General features: G+C 39.8%; 1 protein-coding gene across 4 annotated transcripts in view; it reads right to left on the bottom strand.

The window, feature by feature from the left end:
- Positions 1 to 27,986, bottom strand: part of cep104 (centrosomal protein 104) — a 145,448-nt gene that overhangs the window by 79,893 nt on the left and 37,569 nt on the right. For all 4 annotated transcript variants that reach the window (XM_059951759.1, XM_059951755.1, XM_059951757.1 and 1 more), the window contains 4 exons: positions 19,720 to 19,893; positions 14,340 to 14,516; positions 9,799 to 10,005; positions 9,400 to 9,516 (listed from right to left, as the gene is read on the bottom strand). In XM_059951759.1, the coding sequence (XP_059807742.1) occupies positions 9,400 to 9,516; positions 9,799 to 10,005; positions 14,340 to 14,516; positions 19,720 to 19,893 (675 nt within the window). The remainder of the gene's footprint in view (positions 1 to 9,399; positions 9,517 to 9,798; positions 10,006 to 14,339; positions 14,517 to 19,719; positions 19,894 to 27,986) is intronic.

Raw genomic sequence — 27,986 nt, 5'->3', positions numbered from 1 at the left:
ACCCCATCATCCAGATCATTTATGTATATTACAAACAACATTGGGCCCAAAACAGATCCCTGAGGCACCCCACTAGTCACCGGCCTCCATCCCGATAAACAATTATCCACCACTACTCTCTGGCATCTCCCATCTAGCCACTGTTGAATCCATTTTATTACTCCAGCATTAATACCTAACGACTGAACCTTCTTAACTAACCTTCCATGTGGAACTTTGTCAAAGGCTTTGCTGAAGTCCATATAGACTACATCCACTGCCTTACCCTCGTCAACATTCCTCGTAACTTCTTCAAAAAATTCAATAAGGTTTGTCAAACATGACTTTCCACGCACAAATCCATGCTGGCTACTCCTAATCAGATCCTGTCTATCCAGATAATTATAAATACTATCTCTAAGAATACCTTCCATTAATTTACCCACCACTGATGTCAAACTGACAGGTCTATAACTGCTAGGCTTACTTCTAGAACCCTTTTTAAACAATGGAACCACATGAGCAATACGCCAATCCTCCGGCACAATCCCCGTTTCTAATGACATCTGAAAGATCTCCGTCAGAGCTCCTGCTATCTCTACACAAACTTCCCTCAAGGTCCTGGGGAATATCCTGTCAGGACCAGGAGATTTATCCACTTTTAAATTTCTTAAAAGCGCCAGTACTTCCACCTCTTTAATTGTCATAGGTTCCATAACTTCCTTACTTGTTTCCCACACCTTACACAATTCAATATCCTTCTCCTTAGTGAATACCGAAGAGAAGAAATCGTTCAAAATCTCTCCCATCTCCCTCGGCTCCACACATAGCTGACCGCCCTGATTCTCTAAGGGACCAATTTTATCCCTCACTATCCTCTTGCTTTTAATATAACTGTAGAAACCTTTCGGATTTACTTTCACCTTATTTGCCAAACCAACCTCGTATCTTTTTTTAGCTTTTCTAATCTCTTTCTAAAGATTCCTTTTACATTCTTTATATTCCTCGAGCAATTCCTTTACTCCATGCTGCCTGTATCTATTGTAGACATCCCTCTTTTTCCGAACCAAGTTTCTAATATCCCTTGAAAACCATGGTGCTTTCAAACCTTTAACCTTTCCTTTCAACCTAACAGGAACATAAAGATTCTGTACCCTCATAATTTCACCCTTAAATGACCTCCATTTCTCTATTACATTCTTCCCATAAAACAACTTGACCCAATCCACTCTCTCTAAATCCCTTTGCATCTCCTCAAAGTTAGCCTTTCTCCAATCACAAATCTCAACTCTAGGTCCAGTCCTGTCCTTCTCCATAATTATATTGAAGCTAATGCTATTGTGATCACTGAACCCGAAGTGCTCCCCAACACATACATCTGTCAGCTGACCTATCGCATTCCCTAACAGGAGATCCAACACTGCCCCATCTCTAGTTGGTACTTCTATGTATAGTGAAAATATCTTGAGAAGTATCAAGGACATCAAAGGACTCACAATTGGAGGCCATAACATAATAACATTAGATATGCTGATGACATCATACTAATAGCTGACTCAGAAACAAAACTTCAAGAACGACTCACTATAAGTGGCAGTAGAAAGTAATTGCAGAGCCCTCTCAATCAACACCAAGAAGACAGAAAACATGGTCATTTCCAGAAAGACAAACATCCCACAACGTGTGATCAAGATCGGAAACACAAACATCAAACACGACAACAAATGCAGATTTCTTGGCAGACAAATAACAAGTGATGGCAGGTGCGACACAGATATCAAATACAGCACAGCAATGGCAAAAGAACCTTTCCAGAAAATGAAGACCATATTAACAGACAGAAAGATGAGCACGTACACTAAAAACAGAATATTGCAGTGTGACATTTATTCTATCCTGACTTACAGAACTGAATGCTGGACCATTTCCCCAGCAGTGGAAAAGAGACTAGAAACAGCTGAATTATGGCTCTACAGGAGAATGTTAAAAATATCACAGACTACTGTTATGATCCCAGCCCCCTCCTTTGTGAGAATCGCAAGAGCACCCGTTGAGGGGGGGATCAGTAGACCCAGGAAGTGGGGGGGGGGGGGGAGAGAGAGAGAGAGACGTGCCGAATAGCACGTTCCACCCGGGATGCAAAATAAGGCGACAGTGACTATTGTCTCATGGAGACCACGTGAAAAGCCCTCGGGCAAAGTGGGCTGGTTGAGAGAAAGATTGCATCATCCCAACCTGATTGACACCTGCGACCCCGTGAGGCAGTATAAAGGAGGGTCTAAGGGGGACAGCCCCTTCAGACGCACCAAGAAGACACGAGAGTGATCCCGCCGTAGCGGGAAGCCATTTTGAAGGAAGCCACGTGCGTTAGATTCCAGGATTGGAATTTGTGGCTGGAATCACGGAAAACCGCTTTTAACTAACATCGGGGAGGGGGAACCAATGCTCCCCCGATTCAACAGAAGCTTCATAAAGACCCGGCAAGTCTTTCCTCTTCTCCCCAATCTCTCTCTCTCTGTCGCCCCACGTGAAACCCAGCGATTCCCAAAAGGCTGAAGCCTGCAGACTTCTGAGTGACTTTTATATTTCCAACGGACAATATATTATCCCCTAGACCGGGGGTCGGCAACCCGCGGCTCCGGAGCCACATGTGGCTCTTTTACGTCTGTGCTGCGGCTCCCTGTTGCTTTGGGAAATAATTGGTCAGTATTTAATTAAAATGTATTTTATGTTGGTTTGTTAGTTTTTGAAATGTAATTCTAAATTTGAAGATTATGGTGATCTTGTACAATCTAAATAAGACGTTGTGGCGACCCATTTCCTGACACATCCAAACCGGCTCACAATTAGCCAGTGTTCAGGCTAAGGGAGATAGCCTACGGGGGTTTGTGAGTACGTGTCTTTTGCAGCATCTGCGCCCATGGGGGGTGGGTTGAAGGAGGCTTAAAAGCAAGGCTGTTTAGTTCGAATAAAGCTATCTTTGACTGCAGTTTACTGACTGCGTGTAGCACACCGCTACAACGTGTTTTTAATCGCTGGCTGTCCAGAGGGGAGGTGCTGAAACGCTTTGTCGCATGTCTGGAAGAAGTGAAAACTTTCCTGGGCAGCAAAGGGCTCACCTTTCCTGAGCTGGAACAGCAAGAGTGCCTGTAAAAGCTACACTTCATGGTGGACATGACAGCGTACCTGAACACGCTGAACACAGCTCTTCAGGGAAAAGGACGTACAGCCCTGCACATGTTGGAGGATGTTTTGGCATTCGAGCGCAAGTTGACAGTGCTTGCCAGAGATTTACAGAAAGGCACATTGTCTCACTTCCCCAATTTGAGAGAGTTCAAACAAGGTCACGACATGATAAATTCGGAGTATTTACATTCTGCAATCATCGCAATGCAAACATCGTTTGGGAAACGCTTCTGTGAGTTCAGAGAGGAAAAAAAACACATTATCCTTCCCGGTCACTCCCCTAAGCATCGATCCATCCCTACTGAATACGACTGCATTGTCAGGTGTGAGTCAACCTGACCAAGTATGATAAATATTTTAATTGTCTGTTATTTTACGTATATTCATATGTTTTCATTGTTCAGTGAAATAGTCCTTTTATTTTTCAGGTTGACAGCTGGCTGACGTTATTTTTGGTTTGCTGCTGGCGGCAAATTTAAGTTTAGTGTTTTTCATAAATACAAGAAGGACTCAAATAGACGTTAAGTATTTTACTTAAAAGTAACCTTCAACCCAACGTCTTATTTTCGGAGTTCAAAATGTTTTTGTTGCATGCAGAAATGTAATTTCGTTTTCTCTGCAGGAGCTCATCAATTTCATAAATGCAACACATTATAGTTTGTTTATACATAGCATAAAGGCAAAACAAAATGTTGTATGCAATGTTATTTCATTTTAAATGTCAAACGGGTTTTGCGGCTCCCAGTGTTTTCTTTTCTGTGGGAAACGGGTCCAAGTGGCTCTTTCAGTGGTAAAGGTTGCTGACCCCTGCCCTAGACAACAGTACAGCTCATTTCTTAATGATGATTATTACTATACCCGCGCTTCAGATTGAGTATTGACGACGTGCATTATCTGAATGTTTGTAGTAACCTTACTTTTGTGCCCCTTTATAAATAAAAATGTTTGAAAATAGTGACATCAGACTTCAACGGACCTCTCTATCTTTGCTGGTAAGTTATCCAGTTACGGGATACGTAACACTACACACACATCAAATGAAGAAGTTCTCAGAAGAGCCCAAGCAGTTCGATCACTCATACCAACAATAAGAGAAAGACAACTCAGATTCCTAGGACACATCATGCGGAAAGATGAACTAGAAAAACTCATACTCTCTGGAAAGATCGAGGGGAGCAAATCTAGAGGAAGACCTCGGCTTATGTAATCAAAAGCCTAGCTAGGTGGCTACACATCGAGGAAATGTAAGTCATCCAAAGAAGATGGGGTAGATCTGTATGGAAAACCATGGTCACCAACATCCACATCAAATATGGTACCTACACAGACATAAAATATCAGGTTTATTTTTTTTCTTCAGACACAGATGTCAGTTTACATAATGCTATGATGACCAGAGCACTGATTTACATAGTGCTCCACCTCCAAGGAACTCATCCTCAGCGTTAAATGTCTCTGAGCACATAACAATGCAGAATGAAGTGCACAGCTACACAGAAAGTGTAGTGCAGGTAAACAAAGTGCAAGATCCTGACAAGGTTAATTGTGAGGTCAAGAGTCCATCTCACTGTACTAGGGAACGATTAGTCTTATGACAACAGGGTAGAAACTGTCCTTGTGGTATATGCTTTCAGGCTTCTGTATCTTCTACTCAATGGGAGAGGGAAGACAAGAGTGTCACTGGGGTGGGTGGGATCTTCCATAGATGCTGCCTGACCTGTTAACTGTTTCCAACATTTTGTGTTTTATATGTATCAGTCATATAGCAATTATATTAACTTAGCCATTAAATTCAATCAAAGCTTTTGTTTATTGTTAGATTTTTTTTAAATCACATTATGCTTAAGTATTAAATTAGTATCATTATTAAAAAAAACAATATCTATACAATATTCTAGAAATACCTGACCTGAGAAGCAGAGTGAAGAATGAGAAGAAATTAATAAAATTGTTCAGCTACTGAGATGGCTTGAAAAGCATCTGTGTTTTGTCCAAAGTATTAAATAACATAATTCCATGACAAATTAAAAAGGGACATTTTCCACTAGCTTTAATTTCACTATTTGATTAGATACTCAGCAAAGTAAGGCATTGACCTAAAGTTTAATACATGGCATTTATTTTGTTCTAGATGCTGGACAGAAGTTTAGGTATTGAAGTGACCTTAGTGACATGTATCAAACCATTGCATATCTGAAACATTGTACTGAATGTCTATCAAGTTTGTATTTTGTATTATTCATCAAAAAAGTGCCAAACTCTCCATATATCAGGAAAGAAAAAAGACTTTCACCACTTCAAGATGGGGTCTCAGGTGGCAAGACCTCTTGGCTGCAGCACAGCCTGGTATGGAAACACCAATGCACTTGATTCAAAATCAGGTTTAACATCACCATCATATGTTGTGAAATTTGCCGTCTTTGCTGCAGCAGTACAATGCAATACATAATAACAAAGGGGGAAAAAACTGTAATTAAATACAAACCCCATTTCCAGAAAAGTTGGGATATTTTCCAAAATGCAATAAAAACAAAAATATGTGATATGTTAATTCACTTAAACCTTTATTTAACTGACAAAACTACAAAGAAAATATTTTCAATAGTTTTACTGACCAATTTAATTGTATTTTGTAAATATACACAAATTTAGTATTTGATGGCTGCAACACACTCAACAAAAGTTGGGACAGAGGCATGTTTACCATTGTGTTACATCATCTTTCCTTTTAATAACACTTTTTAATCATTTTGGAACTGAGGATACTAACAGTAGTAGATTTGCAATTGGAAATTTAGTCCATTCTTGCTTGATGTAAGACTTCAGCTGCTCAACAGTCCATGGTCTCTGTTGTCTGATTCTCCTCTTCATGAAGCACCATACATTTTCAATAGGAGATAGATCTGGACTGGCTGCAGGTCAGTCAAGCACACGCACTCTGTGTCTACAAAGCCATGCAGAAAGCCCGTGCAGAATGTGGTCTGGCACTGTCCTGCTGAAATAAGCATGGACGTCCCGGGAAGAGACGTCGCCTTGATGGCAACGTATGTCTCTCTAAAATCCTAATATATGCCTCAGAGTCAATGGTACCTTCACATACATGCAACTCACTCATGCCGTGGGCACTGATGCACCCCCATACCATCACAGATGCTGGCTTTTGCACCTTTCGCTGATAATAATCAGGATGGTTGTTTTCATCTTTGGCACGGAGAACTCGACGCCTGTTTTTTCTGAAAACTAGCTGAAATGTGGACTCATCTGATCACATCACATGGTTCCACAGTCTTTCGATCCATCTGAGATGAGCTCAGGCCCAGAGAACTCGCCGGTGTTTCTGCATTGAGTTGATGTATGGCTTCCTCCTTGCGTAATACAGTTTCAAGTTGCATTTCTGGATGCAGCGACGGACTGTGTTAAGTGACATTGGTTTTCCGAAGTACTCTCGAGCCCAGGTGGCTATAATTGACACAGTAGCATGACGGTTTCTTAGGCAGTGCCGCCTGAGGGCTCGAAGATCATGCACATTCAACAGTCGTTTCCGACCTTGCCCTTTACGCACGGAGATATCTCTGAATTCTCTGAATCTTTTCACAACATTGTGTACTGCAGATGTTGAAAGACCTAAATTCTCTGCAATCTTGCGTTGGGAAATGTTCCTTTTGAACTGACTAACAATTCTCTCACGAATTTTGGCACAAAGGGGTGAGCCAGGACCCATCCTTGCTTGCAAAGACTGGGCCTTTGATGGACGCTATTTTTATACCCAGTCTTGATACCTCACCTGCTACCAATTAGACTGCTTAATGTGGAGTCTTCCAAACTGGAGTTACTTGAATATTCTGTGCAGTTTTCAATCTTATTTTAACTCTGTCCCAACTTTTGTTGAGTGTGTTACAGCCATCAAATTCTAAATGTGTATATTTACAAAATACAATTAAGTTGGTCAGTAAAACTATTGAAAATCTTTTCTTTGTACTTTTGTCAGTTAAATAAAGGTTCACATGAATTAACATCACAGATTTTTGTTTTTATTGCATTTTGGAAAATATCCCAACTTTTCTGGAAATGGGGTTTGTAGCTAAATTAAATAAGTAGTGCAAAAATAAAAGTAAAAATAAAGGAGAGAGTTAGTATTCATGGGTTCAATGTCCATTTATAAAACTGGATGGCAGAGGGGAAGAAGCTGCTCATGATTCGTTGAATGTGTGCCTTCAGGCTCCTGCATCTCCTTGCTGATGGTAGCAATGAGAACAGGGCATGTCTTAGGTGATGAGTGTCCTTAATTACAGATGTCGCCTTTTGAGGCATTGCTCCTTGAAGATGTCTTGGATACGAAGGAGCCAGTGTCCATGATGGAGCTGACTAAGTTTACAACTCTCTGCAGCTTATTTCAATCCTAAATGGAAAATCCTACAAAAAGTAGTGGATATGACCCAGTCCATCATGGGTAAAGCTGTCACCCCCCACCATTGAACACATCTACATGGAGTGGTGTTGCAGAAAAGCAGCATCCATCATCAGGGACCACACCACCCAGGACATGCTCTCTTCTCGCTATTGTCATCAGGATAGTAGCACAGGAGCCTCATGATTTACACCACTGGGTTTAGGAGCAGTTATTACTCCACAACCAGTGGGGTCTCAAACCAGGTGGGATAATTTTTATGAACTTCGTTATCTCAATGTGCATAGATACTGGATATCACCAAAAAAAAAGACATGGAATGTGCAATAATTATGTATCCATATAGGCAGCAACAACTCCGCCTTGATTATTCGCATTACAGGGGCCTCGCAAGGATGCATTCTCAACTCCCTTTTTAATTCCCTGTTCATTCATGACAGCGTGACCAGATTCCACTCTAACTTCATTGACATATTGACAGATGACACCATTGTAGTGAACTGTGTCTCAAATAACAATGAGTTGGAGTACAGGAAGGAGTAGAGAGCTTAGAGATAGTGTTATGATAACAACCTTCCCTTTAAAGTCAGAACAAAAGAGCTGGTCATTGCAAATGCAACTGTTTACATCAGTGGTGTTGAGTTCAAGACAAAAATTTCAAATTCCTCAAGGTCATGATCACCAGTAGCCTATCTTGCTCAACCATGGTGAATGGCACAATGAAGAAATACCAGTCCCTCTGCTTCCTCAGGAAGCTCAAGAAATTTGGCATGTCCTCTTTGACTCACCAAATTTTATTGATAAACTAGAGCAAGCATCCGATTTGGACACTTTACAACTCAGTATGGCAACAGATCTGCCCATGACTACAGGAAACCACAGAGAGTGGTGGACACTGCTTAGTACATATCAGAAACCAGCCTCCTCTCCACCGACTCTGCACACATTTCTCACTGGCTCAATAAAGCAGCCAGCATAACCGAAGAACCCATCTGCTCCAGATATTATCCCCCACCCCCAACGCTCCCCCCAAAATTCCCATCTGACAGAAGACACAAAAGCCTAAAAGCAGGTTCAAGGACAGCTTTTTTCATTGATATAAGACTACTGAATGTTCTCTAGTATGATAATATGGACTCAATCTCACAATCCTTGTCATTACGACCTTTCATTTTATTGTCTTCCTGCAATGCACTTTCTCAGTGACCACAACACTTCATTCTGCACTCTTACTGATTTAATTTGTACTAACTCAATGCACTGTTGTACTGAGTTGACCTGTATAAACAGTATGTAAGGCAAGAATGAACTTCGGTACATTTTGACAATAATAAACAATTTACTAATTAACCTTCTTACAGATCTGCATTCAGTATTGAGCACTATATTTTAGAAAGGACATTTTGCACAACATAACTGAAGAATGCAACAGGGTGGTAAGAACCACTTTTCACTGTCTATTGATTAAACAAGATTAGAGCTTGTCATTGATGTTATGGAACTATGGTGTGTAACAATATAGCAAACTGACAAACAAAACTTGGTGGGTAGCACAAAATAACCAAATTAACATCTGAGCCACATTACAAAATGAATTTCACTACTTTTGTCTGTTCACCTATCATCTCCAAGACAACAACTGTTTAAGCCCATTGCCATGTGAAAAATTACAGAACAACATGGCAACTCATTTAGTCCATCATGTTTCTTTTGGCTCCTTGAGTCATCTAATTAATCTTTCATTTGGATTTTAACCCCACTGCACATTTAGTTTATTACTTTCCTACCAACAGTTGTAAGTTGCACCTGAAATCACGTTTATACACCTTTTCAGTTTGGACTTCTGCCTGCACGTCTCTCAATGCTGCTAGCTGTTCCTGAAGAGCTCGAATTTCCTCCTTCTTCCGCCTCTCTGCGTCTTTGGCAGCTGCTTTTTTATGTGCCTATTAGAAACATACGACCAAATAAATCATTTAAAAACACTTGTATCTGCATGAGTGATCATTACTCACATGGCTTTCAATAATTTTTAGTATTATTTCCCCTTTCTTATGTTGTTTTTAATTAATTGTGATGCTTTCTTGAAAAAGTCATCTTTCATTTATATCATCCAATAAATATTTAATTTTCTTGAAAGCCAGACACTTTCTGTGAACTGGAAGGTGTTAAAAGATAAAATAAAACATTAGTTGACGGAAGCACACTTCCACCATTGCAGAACTTACTCGCTGTTCAGCTTCTGTTGGCTTCCCATCAATTTTTGCAAACCCATCAAAAAGTGATTTGTACAGCACATTTTTGCGAATACTTGCATCTTCAGGTGGAAAATAATGCAAAATTGCACTCCTGTGTTGTTGATACATGTCAAAAATAATCCGTATAGCTGTATCTCGGACTTCCGATGCTGAGTGTTCCAAAGCTTCTGCTGCAAACTAAGAGAAGTTTGAGAGATTATTCATTACCTGACTCAAGAGGAAATATATCTATAAATATTCAACTAGTTTCCCAGTAGGAGCTACAACAAAATCTTTCCTTCCACCAACAAGATGACCTGAAAGGTGTACTGAATTCACTCACAGATGACAACTTCCAATTATTGCCATTGGTTACAGAACATTTCTTCCCCTTATTCCAACTCTCAAACCCCTTGTACTCCAGTGTCAATTACAATCACAATGGGGAGCCTGGAGTCAGAGGCCAAACTGGACAAGAACAAACACAAAGTACACTGCAGATGCTGTGGTCAAATCAACACGTACAAACAAGCTGGATGAACTCAGCAGGTCGGGTAGCATCCATGGAAATGAGCAGTCAACGTATCAGGCCGAGACCCTTCGTCACAACTGAAGGAGGAGGGGTCAGGGGCCCTATAAAGAAGGTGGGGGGAAGGTGGAAGGTGCCAGGTGAAAAACCAATCAGAGGAAAGATCAAGGGGTAGGGGAGGGGAAGCAGGGAAGGAATAGGCGGGAGAGGTGAAGGAGGAATGTAAGGGGAAAACACTATGGGTAGTAGAAGGTAGAATCATGAGATAGGTGATAGGCAGCTGAAAGAGGAGGCAGAGTGAAACTGGGATGGGGGAAGGGAGAGTGAGGGAATTACCAGAAGTTGGAGAATTTGATGTTCATACCAAGGGACTGGAGTCTACCCAGACAGTATATGAGGTGTTGCTCCTCCAACCTGAGTTTGGTTTCCCGACGCAGATTGGGGTACCGCTTCGTCGAGCACCTCCACTCCGTCCACCACAACAAACAGGATCTCCCAGTTGCCACCCACTTCAACTCTGCTTCACATTCCCATTCGGATATGTCCATACATGGCGTCCTCTACTGCCACGATGAGGCCAAACTCAGGTTGGAGAAGCAACACCTCATATACTGTCTGGGTAGTCTCCAGCCCCTTGGTATGAACATTGAATTCTCCAACTTCCAGTAATTCCCTCCCTCTCCATTCCCCATCCCACTTTCACTCTGCCTCCTGTTCCAACTGCCTATCACCTCTCTCATGATTCTGCCTTCTTCTACTACCCATAGTGCTTTCCCTTTACATTCCTTCTTCACCTCTCCTCTGATTGGTTTTTCACCTGGCACCTTCCACCCTCCCCCCACCTTCTTTATAGGGCTCCTGCCCCCTCCTTCTTCAGTCCTGACGAAGGGTCTCGGCCCAAAACATTGACTGCTTGTTTCTACGGATGCTGCCTGACCTGCTGAGTTCATCCAGCTTGTTTGTATGTGGACAAGAACAAACCAGATCTAATTCCCTCAAACAAGAATCTACAGACTCAGTCCTGCTGATGGTTCTCAGGCTGAAACGTTAACTATACTTCCTTCTATAGATGATGCCTGGCCTGCTGAGTTCCTCCAGCATTTTGTGTTCATCATTCTAATTCCCTCAAGACAAGTTTTAAATATTTTATTTACAAAAGATCAGTGGCAACATCACCACCAGCAGTTTTTAATTCCAGTTTTAATTAGTTGAATTTAAAAATAACAACTGATGTGGCGAAATTAGAACTGTATCAATAACCCAATTCTTTGGAAACAAATCCAATAGCTTAAGTCATTCAAGAGTCCCCGTCCAAAGACTTACTCTCATTAATTAGATGAATTTGATTAATTAATCAGAACTTTCCTGCAGCATTGTTGGCATGTGTCAAATTACAGTCTCCTACAGATGTTAACTTGATTCTTTCCTTGCATTACCACTAATATAATAACATATATTCCCTAAAAATCACCTTGAAAATTCTTGGAGAATCTTGGCAATCTTTTACTAGCTTAATCTTTCACTAAATGGATGGCAGTTATCTTGAAAATCCTCAGCAGCAACAACGTGTAGGAGTTTCTATCTGCCATCACCCTTGATGGATCACAGACATACATGCTTCCCTATTGAACTGTGCTTCTGCCAGAGATTGGGATTTGAGCAACATCTCCTTGCCCAGCTGCAGATAATTAAGATATCTAGACATACAATCACTTTCAAACAGTTTTGCTACCTATATAAAACTTATGACTTATGCTAGAAGGGCTTGTACAAAGCTATTTTGATAGCTGCATTCCTGTTCTTAACATCCAAGCCAATACTGCACATTACTTAGTAAACACAAACATATCACTTGCTCGTCCACAGCTCTTCAATTAGTCTGCCAAATAGCTTGAGGGGAAAGAGTCAGGTCTAGCACAAGGTCTAGGGTTCCTTTTGGTGTGGTCAAGTTTCATTTATTGACCACAAATCTCTTGCAAGGAATAGTCCAACAATTTGCTTTAAACTGTGTTTAACTAAATGAAAATACTGTTCCTTAAACATTATTAAAAGAGAGCAGGAGAGTGAAGAGTGAATTAGATGGTTCATACAGATGAGATGAATTGCCTGCTTCGTTGACCTGACATTCTACGCATCTGGATCCCAAATAGCCTCAAACTTCATTCAAAACTTGGATGCACTTAAAACATGAAAAACACTTGCCCTTTTTTCTGTGAGAATATCCAATCCACATTTGTAATATCCCTTTGAGTTCTGAAATGGACTTTGAATGCCTCTGCTTAGACCAATTCAAGATAATGAATACAGCCCCTTTGCTATCCAGGAATGTTTTTCAACAATGATTAGTGCCCTTTTCACTTACATAATAAAAGCTAAACTCAGAACATCCTCCTCCTGCCAGTGTTAGTTAGCTCACCAGTGGTGACTGAAATGTCTGCACCTAAACTGAATTTTGACTTGCCCACCAATATTATAATTCCTGCTGTTTAACACTCAACAGCCAAAATCCATCCCAACTTGCATACTGAAAATGTTATATTACTATCTTTCACCAACCTCTTTCCTTTTTTCACAATTCATTCTCAGTGTTATTAGCTCTTTAAATACAAAACAGAAATTATGAACTAGATTAAAAATACAGAACTGCATTTTTCGGTTTATTCATGCAATACTAGTTACATAGGTTTTATAATCCAGGCAGCTACACAACGAAATCTCATATGGAGATAGCTAGTAAGTTTTCAGTATTCTATATAGCCTTTTGTCAATAAAGCACTCAGTAAATATCCAAGAATTTAATGTTTATTCCATCTTGAAGCAATAGCAATGAAGTCTTCCAGGATTCAACATCCCAAGAAAGGTAGACATATTTCTCCTGCCCTCTGCCAGTTACTTCTCTTGGATTAGGAGGTTTGTGGTAGCTGACTCACCACAACTCTACTTCCAGATGCAGAGAGCAAATTGACAACTACAAGAAACTCAGCCAGGCTCTCCTTAAATCCCACATCTAGAATGTCTTTATTATCTTTCAGTTAAAATCTTTAACGATTAGAATAATTTGAAACTTTTGGAAAGAGCTACAAACATAAAAAAAAACACTTACACATTCAAGTTTTGGATACTGAAGACAAAAGAAAAAGCCTCCTTTCTGGTCAACAAGCTCTAGTTCAGCTGAATGGGCAAACAACTATACAAGATTATGTGGGGTACAGATAAGGTCTTTTTCCACTGAGGTTGGGTGAGACTAGAACTAGAGAATTTAAATTAAGGGTGAAATATTTAAGGGGAAACCTGAGGAGGAACTCTGTCACACATAGTTGGTGTGAGTGTGTTCAACTGCCAGCTGAAGCAAGGGGATACGGATTCGATAGTAACATTTAAGTTTGAATAAATACATGGATGGAAGAGGTATGGAGGGCTGCAGTCCAGGTGCTGGCAATTCAACAAGGCAGAGTAGTAAGTTTGGCATGGACTTGAGGGCCCTCTTCTGCACTGTATGACTCTGCACAGGGGGAAAAAGAACTGCCCTTTGATTAGTATACAGAAGCACTAAATAGAAAGCAGGAAATGGATCCTGCTTGACAATGGACTATTCAATCTTTTTAAAATTAGGAAATTAAATCTGTTTCCATTTGCAAACAAGGGGCTAAAAGGTAATGCACCATTTTACCATAGGATGTTAACATTATTTTATTAAACTGTAAGAAATTTCCTAAACACTAGTTCAAGATTTGCTGCACTATTACTTGTCAAGTAATTTATACTAAATGGGTTGTAAATAATATATTCAGATGACAATTATATGAAAAACATTTAAAATAAATTCCAACTCTCCACAGGTTTATATGGATAGAAATCTTTTATCCCATGCCAGAGTTGGTGGGAAAATAGGAGAGAGAAAAGAGGCCTACTTTTAATTAGGTATCCTTCTTGGATTTAATAATTGTGCAAAAATGCTCACAGATTGCCGAGAATTTGCCTGTCACTGCAGGGTTTCACTTACCTTCATGACATTGTCTACATTGAAGCCACTATTATCTGTGCCCAACTCCTTCAGTAAACGCTCCACCAATTCAATCTGATTTATTACCAAGCGGACTGGAACTTGTGGTTTCAGAGGCTGCATTAATTGGGGTGGGATAATATGAAGTGGTCGTACTTCTTTCAGCAGTGCCATTTCCTGTGAAGCAGAACATGTTTTTTCCCCAATATTGTTGCTTACTTTCATAAATAGTTTAAATGATGCTTCAAAGCTGTCTTATCAAGGACAGCACATTTGGTCTCTTATTACATAAGCTGGCATTAATAAATCAGAAACTGAAAATAATATTTTTACAGTTACGGGTTTTTATAATATTAGTACTGCTTAACTATACTTTGTGTCTAGCACCATCGTTTCACCACTGAAAATGTACACACTTGCTATTTCTAAATCATAACATGAAATGAAATTTTTCATGAAGGTTTCTCAGTTCCACAGGACCAAACAACTAATAGCTCTTGGACCTATTCTTAGTCTTTTTTTAAATCAAATTATATAAGTTTGGCAATAACATCTCCTCCACAAACAGTGTAGCTACACCACAAGGCTGTGTGCTTAGCCACCTACTCTACTTGCTTTATACATATGATTGTGTGACTAAGCACTACTCCAATGCCATATTTAAGTTTGCTGACAACACCACTGTTAATGGCCAAATCAAAGGTGGTGACAAATCGGTTGGTATAGGAGAGACTGAAAATCTGGATGAATGGAGGCACAACAACCTCTCACTCATCATCAGCAAAACTAAAGAACTGATTATTGACTACAGGAGGAAGAAGCTGGAAGTTCATAAGCCAGTTCTCGGACATCGGAGGCAACTTTAAATTTTTTGTCATTATCACGACAGAGGATTTGTACTGGGACCAGCAGAAAGTACCATCGCAAGGCATGAAGGCACCTCTACTTTCTAAGAAATGTGCGCAGATTTGGTATGTCATCTAGAACTTTGACAAGCTTCTATAGCACAGTGGAGAGTATCCTGACTGGTTGCAAACAGCCAGGTATGAAAACACCAATGCCCAAGAACATAAAACTCAAAAAAAGTGGTGGATACAGCCCAGTCCATCACAAGTAAAACCTTCCCCATCATTGAGCTCATCTACAAATGCTGCCACAAGTAAGCAACATACATCATTAAGGATCCCTACCATCCAGGCCGTGATTTCTTCTCGCTGCTACCATAGAACATATGGAGAACACAGAACATAGAAGATGCCATTATTTCCTTTGGCAGATGGGAGTGGTACATTACCAATTTATGTTGGTACGATATAACAAACTCGTGTATGGGAGGCTGGGGCTCAGCTATGGGTCAATGGGACTAGGTTGAGTAATAGTTTAGCGTGAGCAAGATGAGTTGAAGGCCTGTTTCTATGCTGAGGTGCTCTATGATTCTAAACGTCGTCATACTACACAGCAACAGGCCTTGCAACATACTGAGTTCACAACAACTATCAAGTGCATATTTAAACTAACACCATTTTCTTCTCCCTACATTCTCATTAATTTAGAATTGGGATAATTTACAATGCCTACCAACCTACACTTCTTTAGAATCGTGAGGAAACATCTGGAAGATATTTGTATGATCACAAGGGCAATCTGCACCATAAAGTGCACCATGTTGCAGGCCAGTTTTGAAACCACATCACTGGAGATGCTCTACTGGCTACACAACTGTGCCATCCTGACTGATGTTAATGTGATTTAGATAGCACCAAAGTTAAGAGTTTTCCTATAATCTCTTTTACAAAAAAACAGGCAGGATAAGAGTACTGCTAAAATCCTCAAATCCTCTAGTCAAATGTGTCAAATGGCCCTTGCCACACCTCCTGTCCTGACGCCATGACCTTTTCAATCTGGCCCAGTATTTAAATTATCCAAACATCGGTCACTTCTCATTCTCGAACTGCTCTGGGGCCTGAACCCCACTGCCACAATTCAGCCCAGCACTTAAATTGATCTCACATCGAGACTTCCTTCATTCCTTGGGATGCCATGACTCTACCTTGACACTGCTTCAACCCCACCACAACTTTGCTTGCTTCGACCATGCCTTATCGGCACCATTGTCATTGCTTTCCTTGACCATTTCTTGCTTGCACCCCTGCTTGCTTCTCAATTGTTAGAGCTGATCTTATTAATAAAGTGTTATTAGTAAGGTATTTAATAGTTTTCTTTGCTGTCAATAAGTAGTCGCTGGGCATCACCAGCAACATCTTAAAACAGAATCACAGTTCTGGTCCTTTTTAAGATTTGTCAATTACTATAACAAGTTCTTGTCAAATCTGGCTACTGTACTCCACCCCATGAACCCTTTCCTACAGATCAAGAGGAAATGACAATGGACTAAACAATGTGAGGTGACTTTACAAAAGGTAAAGGAAATAACAGAAAAATTTACAAAAAAGGGCACATTACTTGAAATATTCTCCCTGATGCAAATCTAAACTCTCCCTATTACAAAGCAGATCATCCAAAGAGAAACCAGAAAAGACTCCACACCATCTCAGGTCTACATGGCCACTCAAAATGGCTGGAATGTGCATCAGAAATTCCAGATTCTCCATTTTTAGTAGCACCAGGATGAACTTGCCCTTGATGGAGGTTGCTTTTTGTAGGGATTGAGAGCTGTTGTCCATCCAAGCTGAAAGTTAAAAGTGTTAGAGGAACTACATGCTGGTCTTTGAGGCACTTTCAAAATGTAAGGGTTTGCTCTAAGCTATGTCTCATGGCCTGGGATAGATCAGCATGTTGAGCAGCTTGCCACGTCCTGTTTGGGATACCAATGTGCCCAAGAGCAGCACCTCTGCATCATTGGGAATAGCCTCCATTTCCCTGGCAAAGTCAACTGTTGGAGAAGAAAGGTGCCCAGCGTTGTCAGAACCACTTTGTACTGTCCCATAGTCAACTCCTTCAACCACCATGGAGGAGGCCCCAGAACCTGAGACTGTTTCACAGCCACAAGCCTCATCTGCCAAGCAGAATGAACCAACCCCCCCCACCAATTTATAGTAATTGTACTATGTAGTATAAACATGTGTATTTTATTTATAAACAAAATACACACATTGACTAGAGAGCAATAATTACATATTTGAGCTGAGATGCATTATATATTGAGATTTTCCTGCTCTCCTGTTTTGGAGTTACAAAACATAACAAGAGGGTCCCAATAGTGTAGCAAAAGAGAGACCATCATTGCTGATTCTACAGCTACTGGTGAATTGCTAATAATATAAAAATAAAACCAGGTGGACAAAAGGCATGCAGGAGATCAACTTCAGCAAGTGCATCAACGACTGACAACACCTCAAAGAGGATGCAAGTCAACAGATTGCCAACTGAGATTTTCTTGTATCTACAATTATTACTGCCATTGTTATTTGGGTAGTAGCATGAGCAGGAGAGAACAGTGCAGGTTTGGGAGAAAACAATAACTGAAAAAGGAGATGAGACTCCTGAAATAGTTTTCCCCCCAAAAAGAGTAACGATAGGATAGTAAAAGGACGTGGTAGGGCATAAAAAGAGAACTGCTAATATTAATCAACATGATTACCAGCAAGTTTTGTGAAGTGGGGGGGGGGGGGGGGGGGGGTGTGGACCTGGTGTGGGGAAGCACTTAGAAGGTGAATCTCATATATGATACAGAAGGGAAGATAGCAAAACTACAGAAAGATGCCATATCTGGACATGGGGAAGAAAGAACGTTAGAAAGGTCTGAATAATGAAATAGAAGTACAGGGAGCAAGAGAAGAAGCTGAACAGATGTCAATAATTTTACCAATAATGTATATAGAGTAAGATTTACACAGCATAGAAGGCTCTTACCTGGGGTAGCCTCACTTATCTGCGTTTGGACCCTATCCCTCTAAGCCTTGCAATCCATGTACCTCTCCAAACATCTTCTAAACATGCAGCTGTAGCCACCTCTACAACTTACTCTAGCACCTCATTCCACATACCCACTAACCTGCAAGGAAAACCTGCCCCTCAGATTCCCCTTAAAACTTTCCACTCTCACTTAAACTTATTTTTGCAAATTTTAGACTCCGCTTACCTGGGAAAAAGACTGACTAGTAATCTATCCCCTTCCTGAGGTCATAAACCTCTTTTGCTCCAGGTCAAATAACCACAGCCTATCCGGTCTCTCCTATAATCAAGCTGCCCAGACCCAGCAACATTTGTGAATCTTCCCTGCACCCCCTCCAGCTTAATTACATCCTTTTTATAGTTTGCCAACTGGAAATATACTCAGTACTCCAAGTGTGGTCCAAAGACTTAAACAGCTGCAAGATGACATCCTAACTCCTGAGCTCAATGCTCCAGCCAATGACGAAAATCTAATTCTTCTTCATGAACTGTCTAGCTGTGTTGCCACCTCCAAAAACAATGCAAGTTCCCCTAGGTTTCTCCATACAACAGTAGCACTGAAGATTGGGCCAGACACTATACCCACCCTGGTTTAATTTCCTAAAATGCAACACTTAACTCATACAAAAGTCAAATTCCATCTGCCAATCTTTGCCTACTTTTCCAGTTGATCTACCGCCTATTGTAATGTTAAATGAGTGCCAAGCTACATGCAAGGGAAAGCAAGTGCAAGAATTAGAACCCCTATTCCAATTCTCATACTTAATACAGCTTTGCACAAGGACCATTCTCAGAATCAGGTTTACTGGCACATAATCTGTTGTTTTGTGGCTACAGTACATTGAAATACGTAATAACAACTACAAATTACAATAGATTATATATATTTTTTAAACAAGGTGTATAAGTAAGGGGAAAATATTGAGGTAGTGTTCATGGGTTCATTGCCCATTCATAAATCAGACAGTGGAGGGGAAGAAGCCGTTCCTGAAACATTGAGTGTCTCTCTTCAGGCTCCTGTACCACTCCTCAATGGTAACAACACGAGGAGACGTGTCCTGGGTGATGGAGGTCCTTAGTGACGGATGTCGCCTCTTTGCTATAACCAAGGTCTTCATTCTCCCTCAGAATCCAATGCACAAATAGTCAGAGCTGTCCATCAACTTGAGCAGAAAATCTTATTTCTGTGCACATACCATCTTCAGCAATATAGCTTTTGACTGGAACAAGCTAATTCAGTTAGTTATCTTCCACAAATGTATGACTCATACTTGTTAATTGCTTTGAAACATGAAAAAAAAACTTAAAATTCCTCCAAAACTAATAAACTCAGTAATAAAAACTAATAATTCCAGTAAAAACACAATTCTCTGGCTGGTTTCTTAATATGGCAACGTGCTATTTCTCTAAAGGTGTCACTCTATGGTAGTTAAGACACGAATATAACATGGATTCAAATGCTTACTTGTATGAAATTCATTGCAGCCACTCGAAGGTGTGTTGTCGCATCTCCAGTCTTGCTGAGGAGGATGGGTAATGTTTTTTCAACACAATGTGCAATTTCCACTTTGCCAAGTTTGTGTTTAGGAGCATACTGTGTTATCAGCATTTTTAGCAACTTCAGAGAGGCTTGGAAAACCTAAGAAACGATATTAATAAAAATAACAAAGATTCTTACACTGACAGCAAAATTTTTTTCTCAATTTCAGAATAAATGATCTAAAACGTGATCAGATCTTCACATTGTCCTAAAGCTAGATAAAGAAAACCCAATTAGATAAATAACACAAAAAATTACACTTGTTCATTTACTTATTTAGAAAAATGATCCAATATTACATGTATTTGTTGGAAAAAGTATGTGAACCTCTGAGTAATATCTTCTGCAAAAGCTATTTGGAATCAGGTGTTCCAATCAATGAGATGAGATTGGATGTGTGGGTTGTGGATGCCCTATCCTATAAAAAAAGACACAAAGTCGGGTTACTGACAGAGCATGCCATTCTCAAGAAAGATCTGTTTACGTGCACAATGCCTCGATCTAAACAACTTTCAGAGGACCTTAGAAAAAGAATTGTAGGGATGCATTAAGCTGGAAAAGGCTACAAAAGCATGTCTAAAGGCAGGACTGTTCATCAGTCCACAGTAAGAGAAATTATTTACAAATCGAGGAAACTCGGTACTGTTGCCACTCTCTCTAGGAATGGAGATCCTGCAAAGATCATACCAACAGCTCTACGTGCAATGCTGAAGGAGGTGAAAAAGAACCCAAAGGTAACAACAAAGGCCTGCAGAAACCTCTATAACTTGCTAAAGTCTCTGTTCATTTGTCCACTATAAGAAAAATACTGAACAAGAATGGTGTTCATGGAAGGACACCACCAAGGAAATCACTGCTTTCCAAAAAGAAAACATTGCTGCACATCTCAAATTGCAAAAAAACAGCTGGATGTTCCACAATTCTGGGACAATGTTCCATGGACAGATGAGACAAAAGTTGAACTTTTTTGGCAGAAATGTACATTGCTATGTTTGGAAGAAAGGGGACACTGCACACCAACATGAAAACATCATCCCAACTGTTAAGCATGGTGGAAGGAACATCACGGTTTGGTGCTACTTTGCTGCCGTAGGACCTGAACACAGGTTGCAATTGTTGAGAGAACAATGAATTTAAAATTGTATGAAGACATCTTACAGGAGCATATCAAGGCAGCAGTCTGTCACCTGAAGCTTAAAAGGAGTTGAATAATGTAGCAAGACAATTACCGAAAGAGGAGAGCAAATCAACAAAAAAATTGTTTAAAAAGAAGAAAATTTATATTTTGGAATTGCTGAGTTAAAGTCTAGACCTTAACCCTATAGAAATGTTGCGGAAGGACCTGAAACAAGCAGTTCATGCAAGGAAGGCCATCGACATTCCAGAGATGAAGCAGCTTTGTAAGGAGAAATAGCCTAAAATTCCTCCAAGCCAATTTGCAGAACTGATCAAAAGTTACCAGAAACGTTGGTTGAAGTTATTACTGTACAAGGGGATCACACAAGTTACTGAGAGCAGCAGTTCACATACTTTTTCCAACAAATACATGTAATATTGGATCATTTTTCTCAATAAATAAATGAACAAATAAAAGTTTTTTTTGTGTTATATATTTAACTGAGTTCTGTATATCTGGTTTTAGGACATATGAAGATCTGATCATATACTGTCATATTTACACAGAAATAGAGAAAATTCTACAGGGTTTGCAGCACCACTGTATTTAAGATCCACCATAAAAGACAGGATTATGCATCCCTTAGTAAATTCACAAGCAGCAAGATGAAAATTAAAGGTCATTGAAAGAAATAGCCCATCTAGAATTAGATTAATGGCTCTGGGGGAGGGAATATCTAAAAATATCAAGTGCAGGATAATTAATCAACTATTATGGAGAGCAGTCAAACAATCTGGTCCATCAAACCTGCTCAACTCTTCAACATAATCATAGCTGGTTCACATGTCAGTTGCATTTAGCTCCAAAATGTATCAGCCTTACCTCTCGAGTACATGTAAGACGCCGGGAAAGGTTTCACTGCTAACATAATGGTCTTTCTGTAGAAGCAGTGTTTGGGTTATGGTTAAGAGATAATGGGTGCTTTGGAATGTAGCCATCCAATCAGGGGAACTAGTTTTTGTGTAGTGTGCCTAACACCAATGTGAGCTGGGGTCCTTTGTTTGGCAGGAGATGAAGAGAGGAAATGCTGGAGAGAACTAGTCACAGGATTTGACCCGGTAGGGGACCGTGATTCGATGGAGCAAGGTGGCAAAGTCAACTGAGGATCAGTGAATATCAGTGAAGTGTTGAGCTCCAACTTGTGCACATTTAACTGTTTAATTAAAATGGGCCCTTTTTGTTTTTTTTTCTTTTCTTTACTAACCCATTAGTTAAGATTCATAAATACAACTCCTTTAATCGCATGCAGTGTGCTGCCTGTTATTTCTTGGCACTGAGCTGTAATAGGGGAGCAAATTACACAACATCCACATAAACCAGGTTTGGGGTGGGAGAACTGTCTCAATCTCACAGGTTTGGTGGGGCCAGAGTGTGCATTCCCTGGACTTAACGCAGACAAAGAAACTGGGGGGGGGGGGTCCATACAGAATTCCAGAGATTCAGTACGACGGGGAAAACACTCTTGCTTCCTTATCTTGTAATAATTTCCGCATTCAGATACCTCCATTAGAAGAACCATCTCAACATCTACTTTGCCATGTCCTCTTAGGATTTTGTACCTTTCAACAAGATGAACCCTCGTTATTGTTAAAACCACAAGTCTAATTTATTTTTTTAAAACACGACAGCCTTTTCATCCCAGGAATTAAATTGATGGATCTTTTCAGGACCACCTCAAGTGCTGGCATGTTTTCCTTAAATAAGGGGACCAAAACTGCACATAGTACTTCAGGTACAGCTCCCCAACACTATAAAATCGCAACAATGCTTCTCTAAATTTCAACTTCCCTAGCAATAAAGGCCTTCCTTACTGCTTACTGCAACTGCGTGCTAACTTCCGAGTTTCAAGCATTAGACAACCCCATTCCTTTGTAGTTTCTCCCTCCAGATCAGGGGCTCCCAACCTTATTTATGCCATGGACCAATACCATTAAAGCAAGGAGTCTGTGGACACGATGTTGAGAACCCCTGCGCTAGATGATAGTCTGCCTTTAAGTTTTTTCTACTGCAGTGTAAGACCTCAACACTTTGCATCATTAAACTCCATTTGCCAAGTTTTTGCAAACTTAACCTATCACCTAAAATTTTAAGTCTATTCAGTTTAATTGACCTGTCATCCTTAATTCTGTTACTGGTGAAATGCTTGCAATTTGTAGCCATCGACATGGTTTGTGAAGGCAAATTATTCCAAAACGGGAGAGAAGCAGAGTGTATAATTTCTTTTGATCAGAATTTCAAACATTCGATACTTTCAAACACATCAAATGAATATTACCATGTAAATGTTTAAGAAATTCTTATATATCAGATAATTCATATTTATCTCCCTACTGTGACAGATGTAATAATGGAGAAGCTTCATTAATTCATATGTTTTGGACTTGTCCGAATCTTGAAAAATATTGGAAGGAAGTTTTTCAAACTTCCTCCTTACTTTTTAAAGTCAATTTTAAGCCTAACCCTCTGACGGCCCTATTTGGTATTGTTGCAGGATAAGATATTAAGTTGAAGGCATCTGATTTACATATTTTGACCTTTAGTTCTCTTATAGCTAGGAGGATGCTTTTGTTTAAATGGAAAGATGTTCTTCCTCCTACTCATGCTCAACGTCTATGTGACGTTATGTCATGTTCAGATTTAGAGAAGATTCATTGTTCAATTTCTGAATCTCATCATGAATTTCAAACATTGTGGGGACCTTTTCTGCATTATGTTCAAAACCTTCAATTCATAGTTTAAACTCAGATGTTGGCTATTATTAATTTTTATTATATAAGGTATTTACCTTCTTTTCTCCTTAATGAACAGCTTCAATCTTGGTAGGGGTTAGACTTTTTTTTGTAATAAATTAGTATAGTTCAATATAACTATTGATTAACATATGAATACAGGGGAATGTTACTGTTATTATGAACAGATACAATGTAACTGATAGTTTTCTAAAATCTTTTCTGACCTTTTATATATACTTTCTTGTACTCTGTATTGTTCTATGTAGAAACTAATAAAAACACTGGAAAAGAAAAAGGAATTAAAATTGAAAACAAAATGATGCCACATATAAAAGGATCAATGCACATCTGATTCGTCATTCCAAAGTTCCAAAGATTACTAGGAGTAAAAATCTGAAGCTTGGCACCTTTTACACTGCTGGGCCAGAGAAGCATCAGGAATAGAATCTGAATCAGGTTGGTCACATTGCTTGGTGCAATACACACAATATTCAAATATCTAGGGAGGAGAGAATAGCAGACTGACTGGATTCTATTGTTAACACGAAAAATGTGTTTTTATGCAGCATCTTTAATAATTCCAAAACATTTTTAGAGATATTATTTCACACAGCACATACCAGATGTAACAGAATCAGAACCAGGATTATCATCTCCGGCATGTGACATGAAATTTGTTAACTTAGCAGCAGTTCAATGCAATACATAATCCAGCACAGAAAAAAATAATAACAAATAAAATAAAATAATAATAAATAAACAAGTAATAAATAATTACGTATATTGAATAGGTTTTTAAAAAATGTGCAAAAACAGAAATATTGCCCAATCGGCCCTCCTTATCTGCGGATTCAAGCAACCAACCGTGGATCGGGAAAACCCGGAAGTTGAGCACTGCTTGCCTCGCGTCTCTTTCATTCGCTACTTGTTTTGTGAGTGAGAGGAAGGAGATTAAGGCTAGTAAGGGATGGCTGGCTAGCTATGTAAAGTGCTACAGCCTCAAGAACCTAAAGATCACGGGAGAATTGGGAATCGGCTGACACTGAGGCGGCATCAGCGTTCCCAGAAGAGCTACAATGGTACTGTCTGTACTGAGCATATACAGACTTTTTTTTCTTGTCATTATTCCCTAAACAATACAGTATAACAACTACTTACTGTATTCGGTATAAGCAACCTAGAGATGATTTAAAGTATATGAGAGGATGTGCGTAGGCTATATGCAAATACGCCATTTTATACAAGGTACTTGAGCATCCGTATTTTTTGGTATCCTGGAACCAATCCCCTGCGGATAAGGAGGGCCAAAAAAGTGAGTTAGTGTTCAAAGATTCAATGTCCATTTAGGAATCGCATGGCAGAGGGGAAGAAGCTGTTGTTGAATCGCTGTGTGAGGGCCTTCAGGCTTCTATACCTCCTACCTGATGCTAACAGTGAGAAAAGGGCATGCCCTGGATGCTGGAGGTCCTTAATAATGGACGCTGTCATTCTGACCCACCACTCCCTAAAGATGTCCTGGGTACTTTGTAGGCTAGTGCACAAAATGGAGCTGTTTAGATTTATAACTTTCTGCAGCATCTTTTGGTCCTGTGCAATAGCCCCTCCATACCAAACAATTATGCATAGAAGTTTTTGAGTGTATTTGTTGACATGCCAAATCTCTTCAAACTCCTAATAAAGTATAGCCATTGTCTTGCCTTCTTTATAACTACATCAGCATGCAAAAGTTTGGGCACCCCAGTCAAAATTTCTGCTGTGAATAGCTAATCGAGTAAAAGATAACCTGATTTCCAAAAGCCATAAAGTTAAAGATGACACAATTCTTTAATATTTTAAGCAAGATTACTTTTTTATTTCCATCTTTTACAGTTTCAAAATAACAAAAGGAAAAGGGCCCGAAGCAAAAGTTTGGGCACCCTGCATGGTCAGTACTTAGTAACACCCCCTTTGGCAAGTATCACAGCATGCAAACACTTTCTGTAGCCAACTAAGAGTCTTTCAACTCTTGTTTAGGGGATTTTTGCCCATTCTTCCTGGTTCTGTGAGATTCTTGGGCCATCTTGCATGCACTGCTCTTTTGAGATCTATCCTCAGATTTTTGATGATGTTTACGTCGGGGGACTGTGAGGGCCACGGCAAAGTCTTCAGCTTGTGCTTCGAGGTAGTCCACTGTGGATTTTGAGGTGTGTTTAGGATCATTATCCTGTTGTAGAAGCCATCCTCTTTTCATCTTCAGCTTTTTTTTTTACAGACGGTGTGATGTTTGCTTCAAGAATTTGCTGGTATTTAACTTATTTCATTCTTCCCTCTACCAGTGAAATGTTCCCCGTGCCACTGGCCGCAACACAAGCCCAAAGCATGATCGATCCACCCCTGTGCTCAACAGTTGGAGAGGTGTTCTTTTCATGAAATTCTGCACCCTTTTTTCTCCAAACATACTTTTGCTCATTGCGGCCAAAAAGTTCTATTTTAACTTAATTAATCCACAGGACTTGTTTCCAAAACGCATCAGGCTTGTTTAGATGGTCCTCTGCAAACTTCTGACACTGAATTTGGTGGTGAGGATGCAGGAAAGGTTTTCTTCTGATGACTCTTCTGTGAAGGTCACATTTGTGCAGGTGTCACTGCACAATAGAACAGTGCACCACCACTCCAGTGTCTGCTAACTCTTCCTGAAGGTCTTTTGCAGTCAAACAGGGGATTTGATTTGCCTTTCTAGCAATCTTACAGTTCTCTAGGAAAGTTTTCTTGGTTTTCCAGACCTCAACTTGACCTCCACCGTTCCTGTTAACTGCCATTTCTTAATTACATTACAAACTGAGGAAATGACTACCTGAAAACGCTTTGCTGTCTTCTTACAGCCTTCTCCTGCTTTGTGGGCATGATTTATTTTAATTTTCAGAGTGCTAGGCAGCTGCTGAGAGGAGCCCATGGCTGCTGATTGTCAAGACAAGGTTTGAGCAGTCAGGGTATTTATAAAGCTTTGAAATTTGCATCACCTGGCCTTTCCTAACAATGACTGTAAACAAGCCGTAGCCCTAACAAGCTAATTAAGGTCTGAGACCTTGGTAAAATTTATATAAGAGCTCAAAACTCTTGGGGTGCCCAAACTTTTGCATGGTGCTCCTTCCCTTTTTTTCCACTCTAAAATTGTACAAAAGGAAAATAATCCACTAATCTTGCTTAAAATGTTAAAAAGATTGTTTCATATGACTTTTGGAGATCAGTTCATCTTCTACTCAAGTATTCATAGTGACAGAAATTTTGACCAGGGGTGCCCAAACTTTTTCATGCCACTGTACATATGTTATAGATTCTGAAGATGCTAGAAATCCAGGACAACACACACAAAATAGAATGTTTGCCTTCCAACTCAGATCAGCAGGTGGTAGATAAGGGACCCTCGTGAAGATTGATGGGGAAAGGATACAGATAATGGAACATAAATATAAACCAGCAGTTCACCACAGGACAGTCTGGCCTTGAATGAAGCTGCTAAAAAAAAAACAAAACAAAGCCTGCCTCTGCTGACAACAACATTCAGTGAAGAGGAAATTCCCACTGAAACCTAGGAAAAGCTAAAGAAGCTACAATTCAACTTATTTATCTTGGCAGCAGCTGCAGTGAAGTGGTATTAAAGTTGCTGACAAGACCCAATGGACTACACATATAAAAAAAAATCATCCTTTCAAAACAAATTCAACATTTGCTTAATTTTTTTTAAAGTGGATACGATGGAAAACATTGTTAGCTAGAATTATATGTGCTGTTAAATAATATTTCTGATTATTGTCTCTCACTAAAATAACCAGTGCAAAGGAGGTGGCCAAACTACAAAACCTGTGAGGAAGAATTACAATTATGGACTTGATTTATTCTAAGCAATTGTCCTTAAAAGAATGCAGTACTGTTTATTTTCAGCAAACAAGGAAACTGAACCATAGTTTACTGGTAGCTCAGGTTGAGGGGTTTAACATTGTGGTGTTCAACAAACTTGGCAATTAGCTTGAAGATATTTCATTACCAGTCAAGTTGACATCCTGAACTGGTGATGAAATGTCTGCAAGCTAATTGCCAAGCTCAACAAACACCACAACAATTAACAATTCAGCAAGCTTTCAAGGCAATAGCCAGTTAACAACTTCAATCTAAATTTACTCTGCCAAACTTAAAACACTGGTTTGTGAAAATGAAGCCGGTATTTAGAACTACCAATCTTCTTGATCTGTACTACATTCTCTCTGAGGCAAAGAGTGACTTGCTTCCTCTCCAGTTGTTGTCTA

This window comes from Hypanus sabinus, chromosome 27 (genome assembly GCF_030144855.1).
Source record: "Hypanus sabinus isolate sHypSab1 chromosome 27, sHypSab1.hap1, whole genome shotgun sequence".
NCBI classification, from domain to species: Eukaryota; Metazoa; Chordata; class Chondrichthyes; order Myliobatiformes; family Dasyatidae; genus Hypanus; species Hypanus sabinus.
Note: the sequence above shows the minus strand (reverse complement) of the source record. Positions and strands in the feature narration are given on the sequence as shown.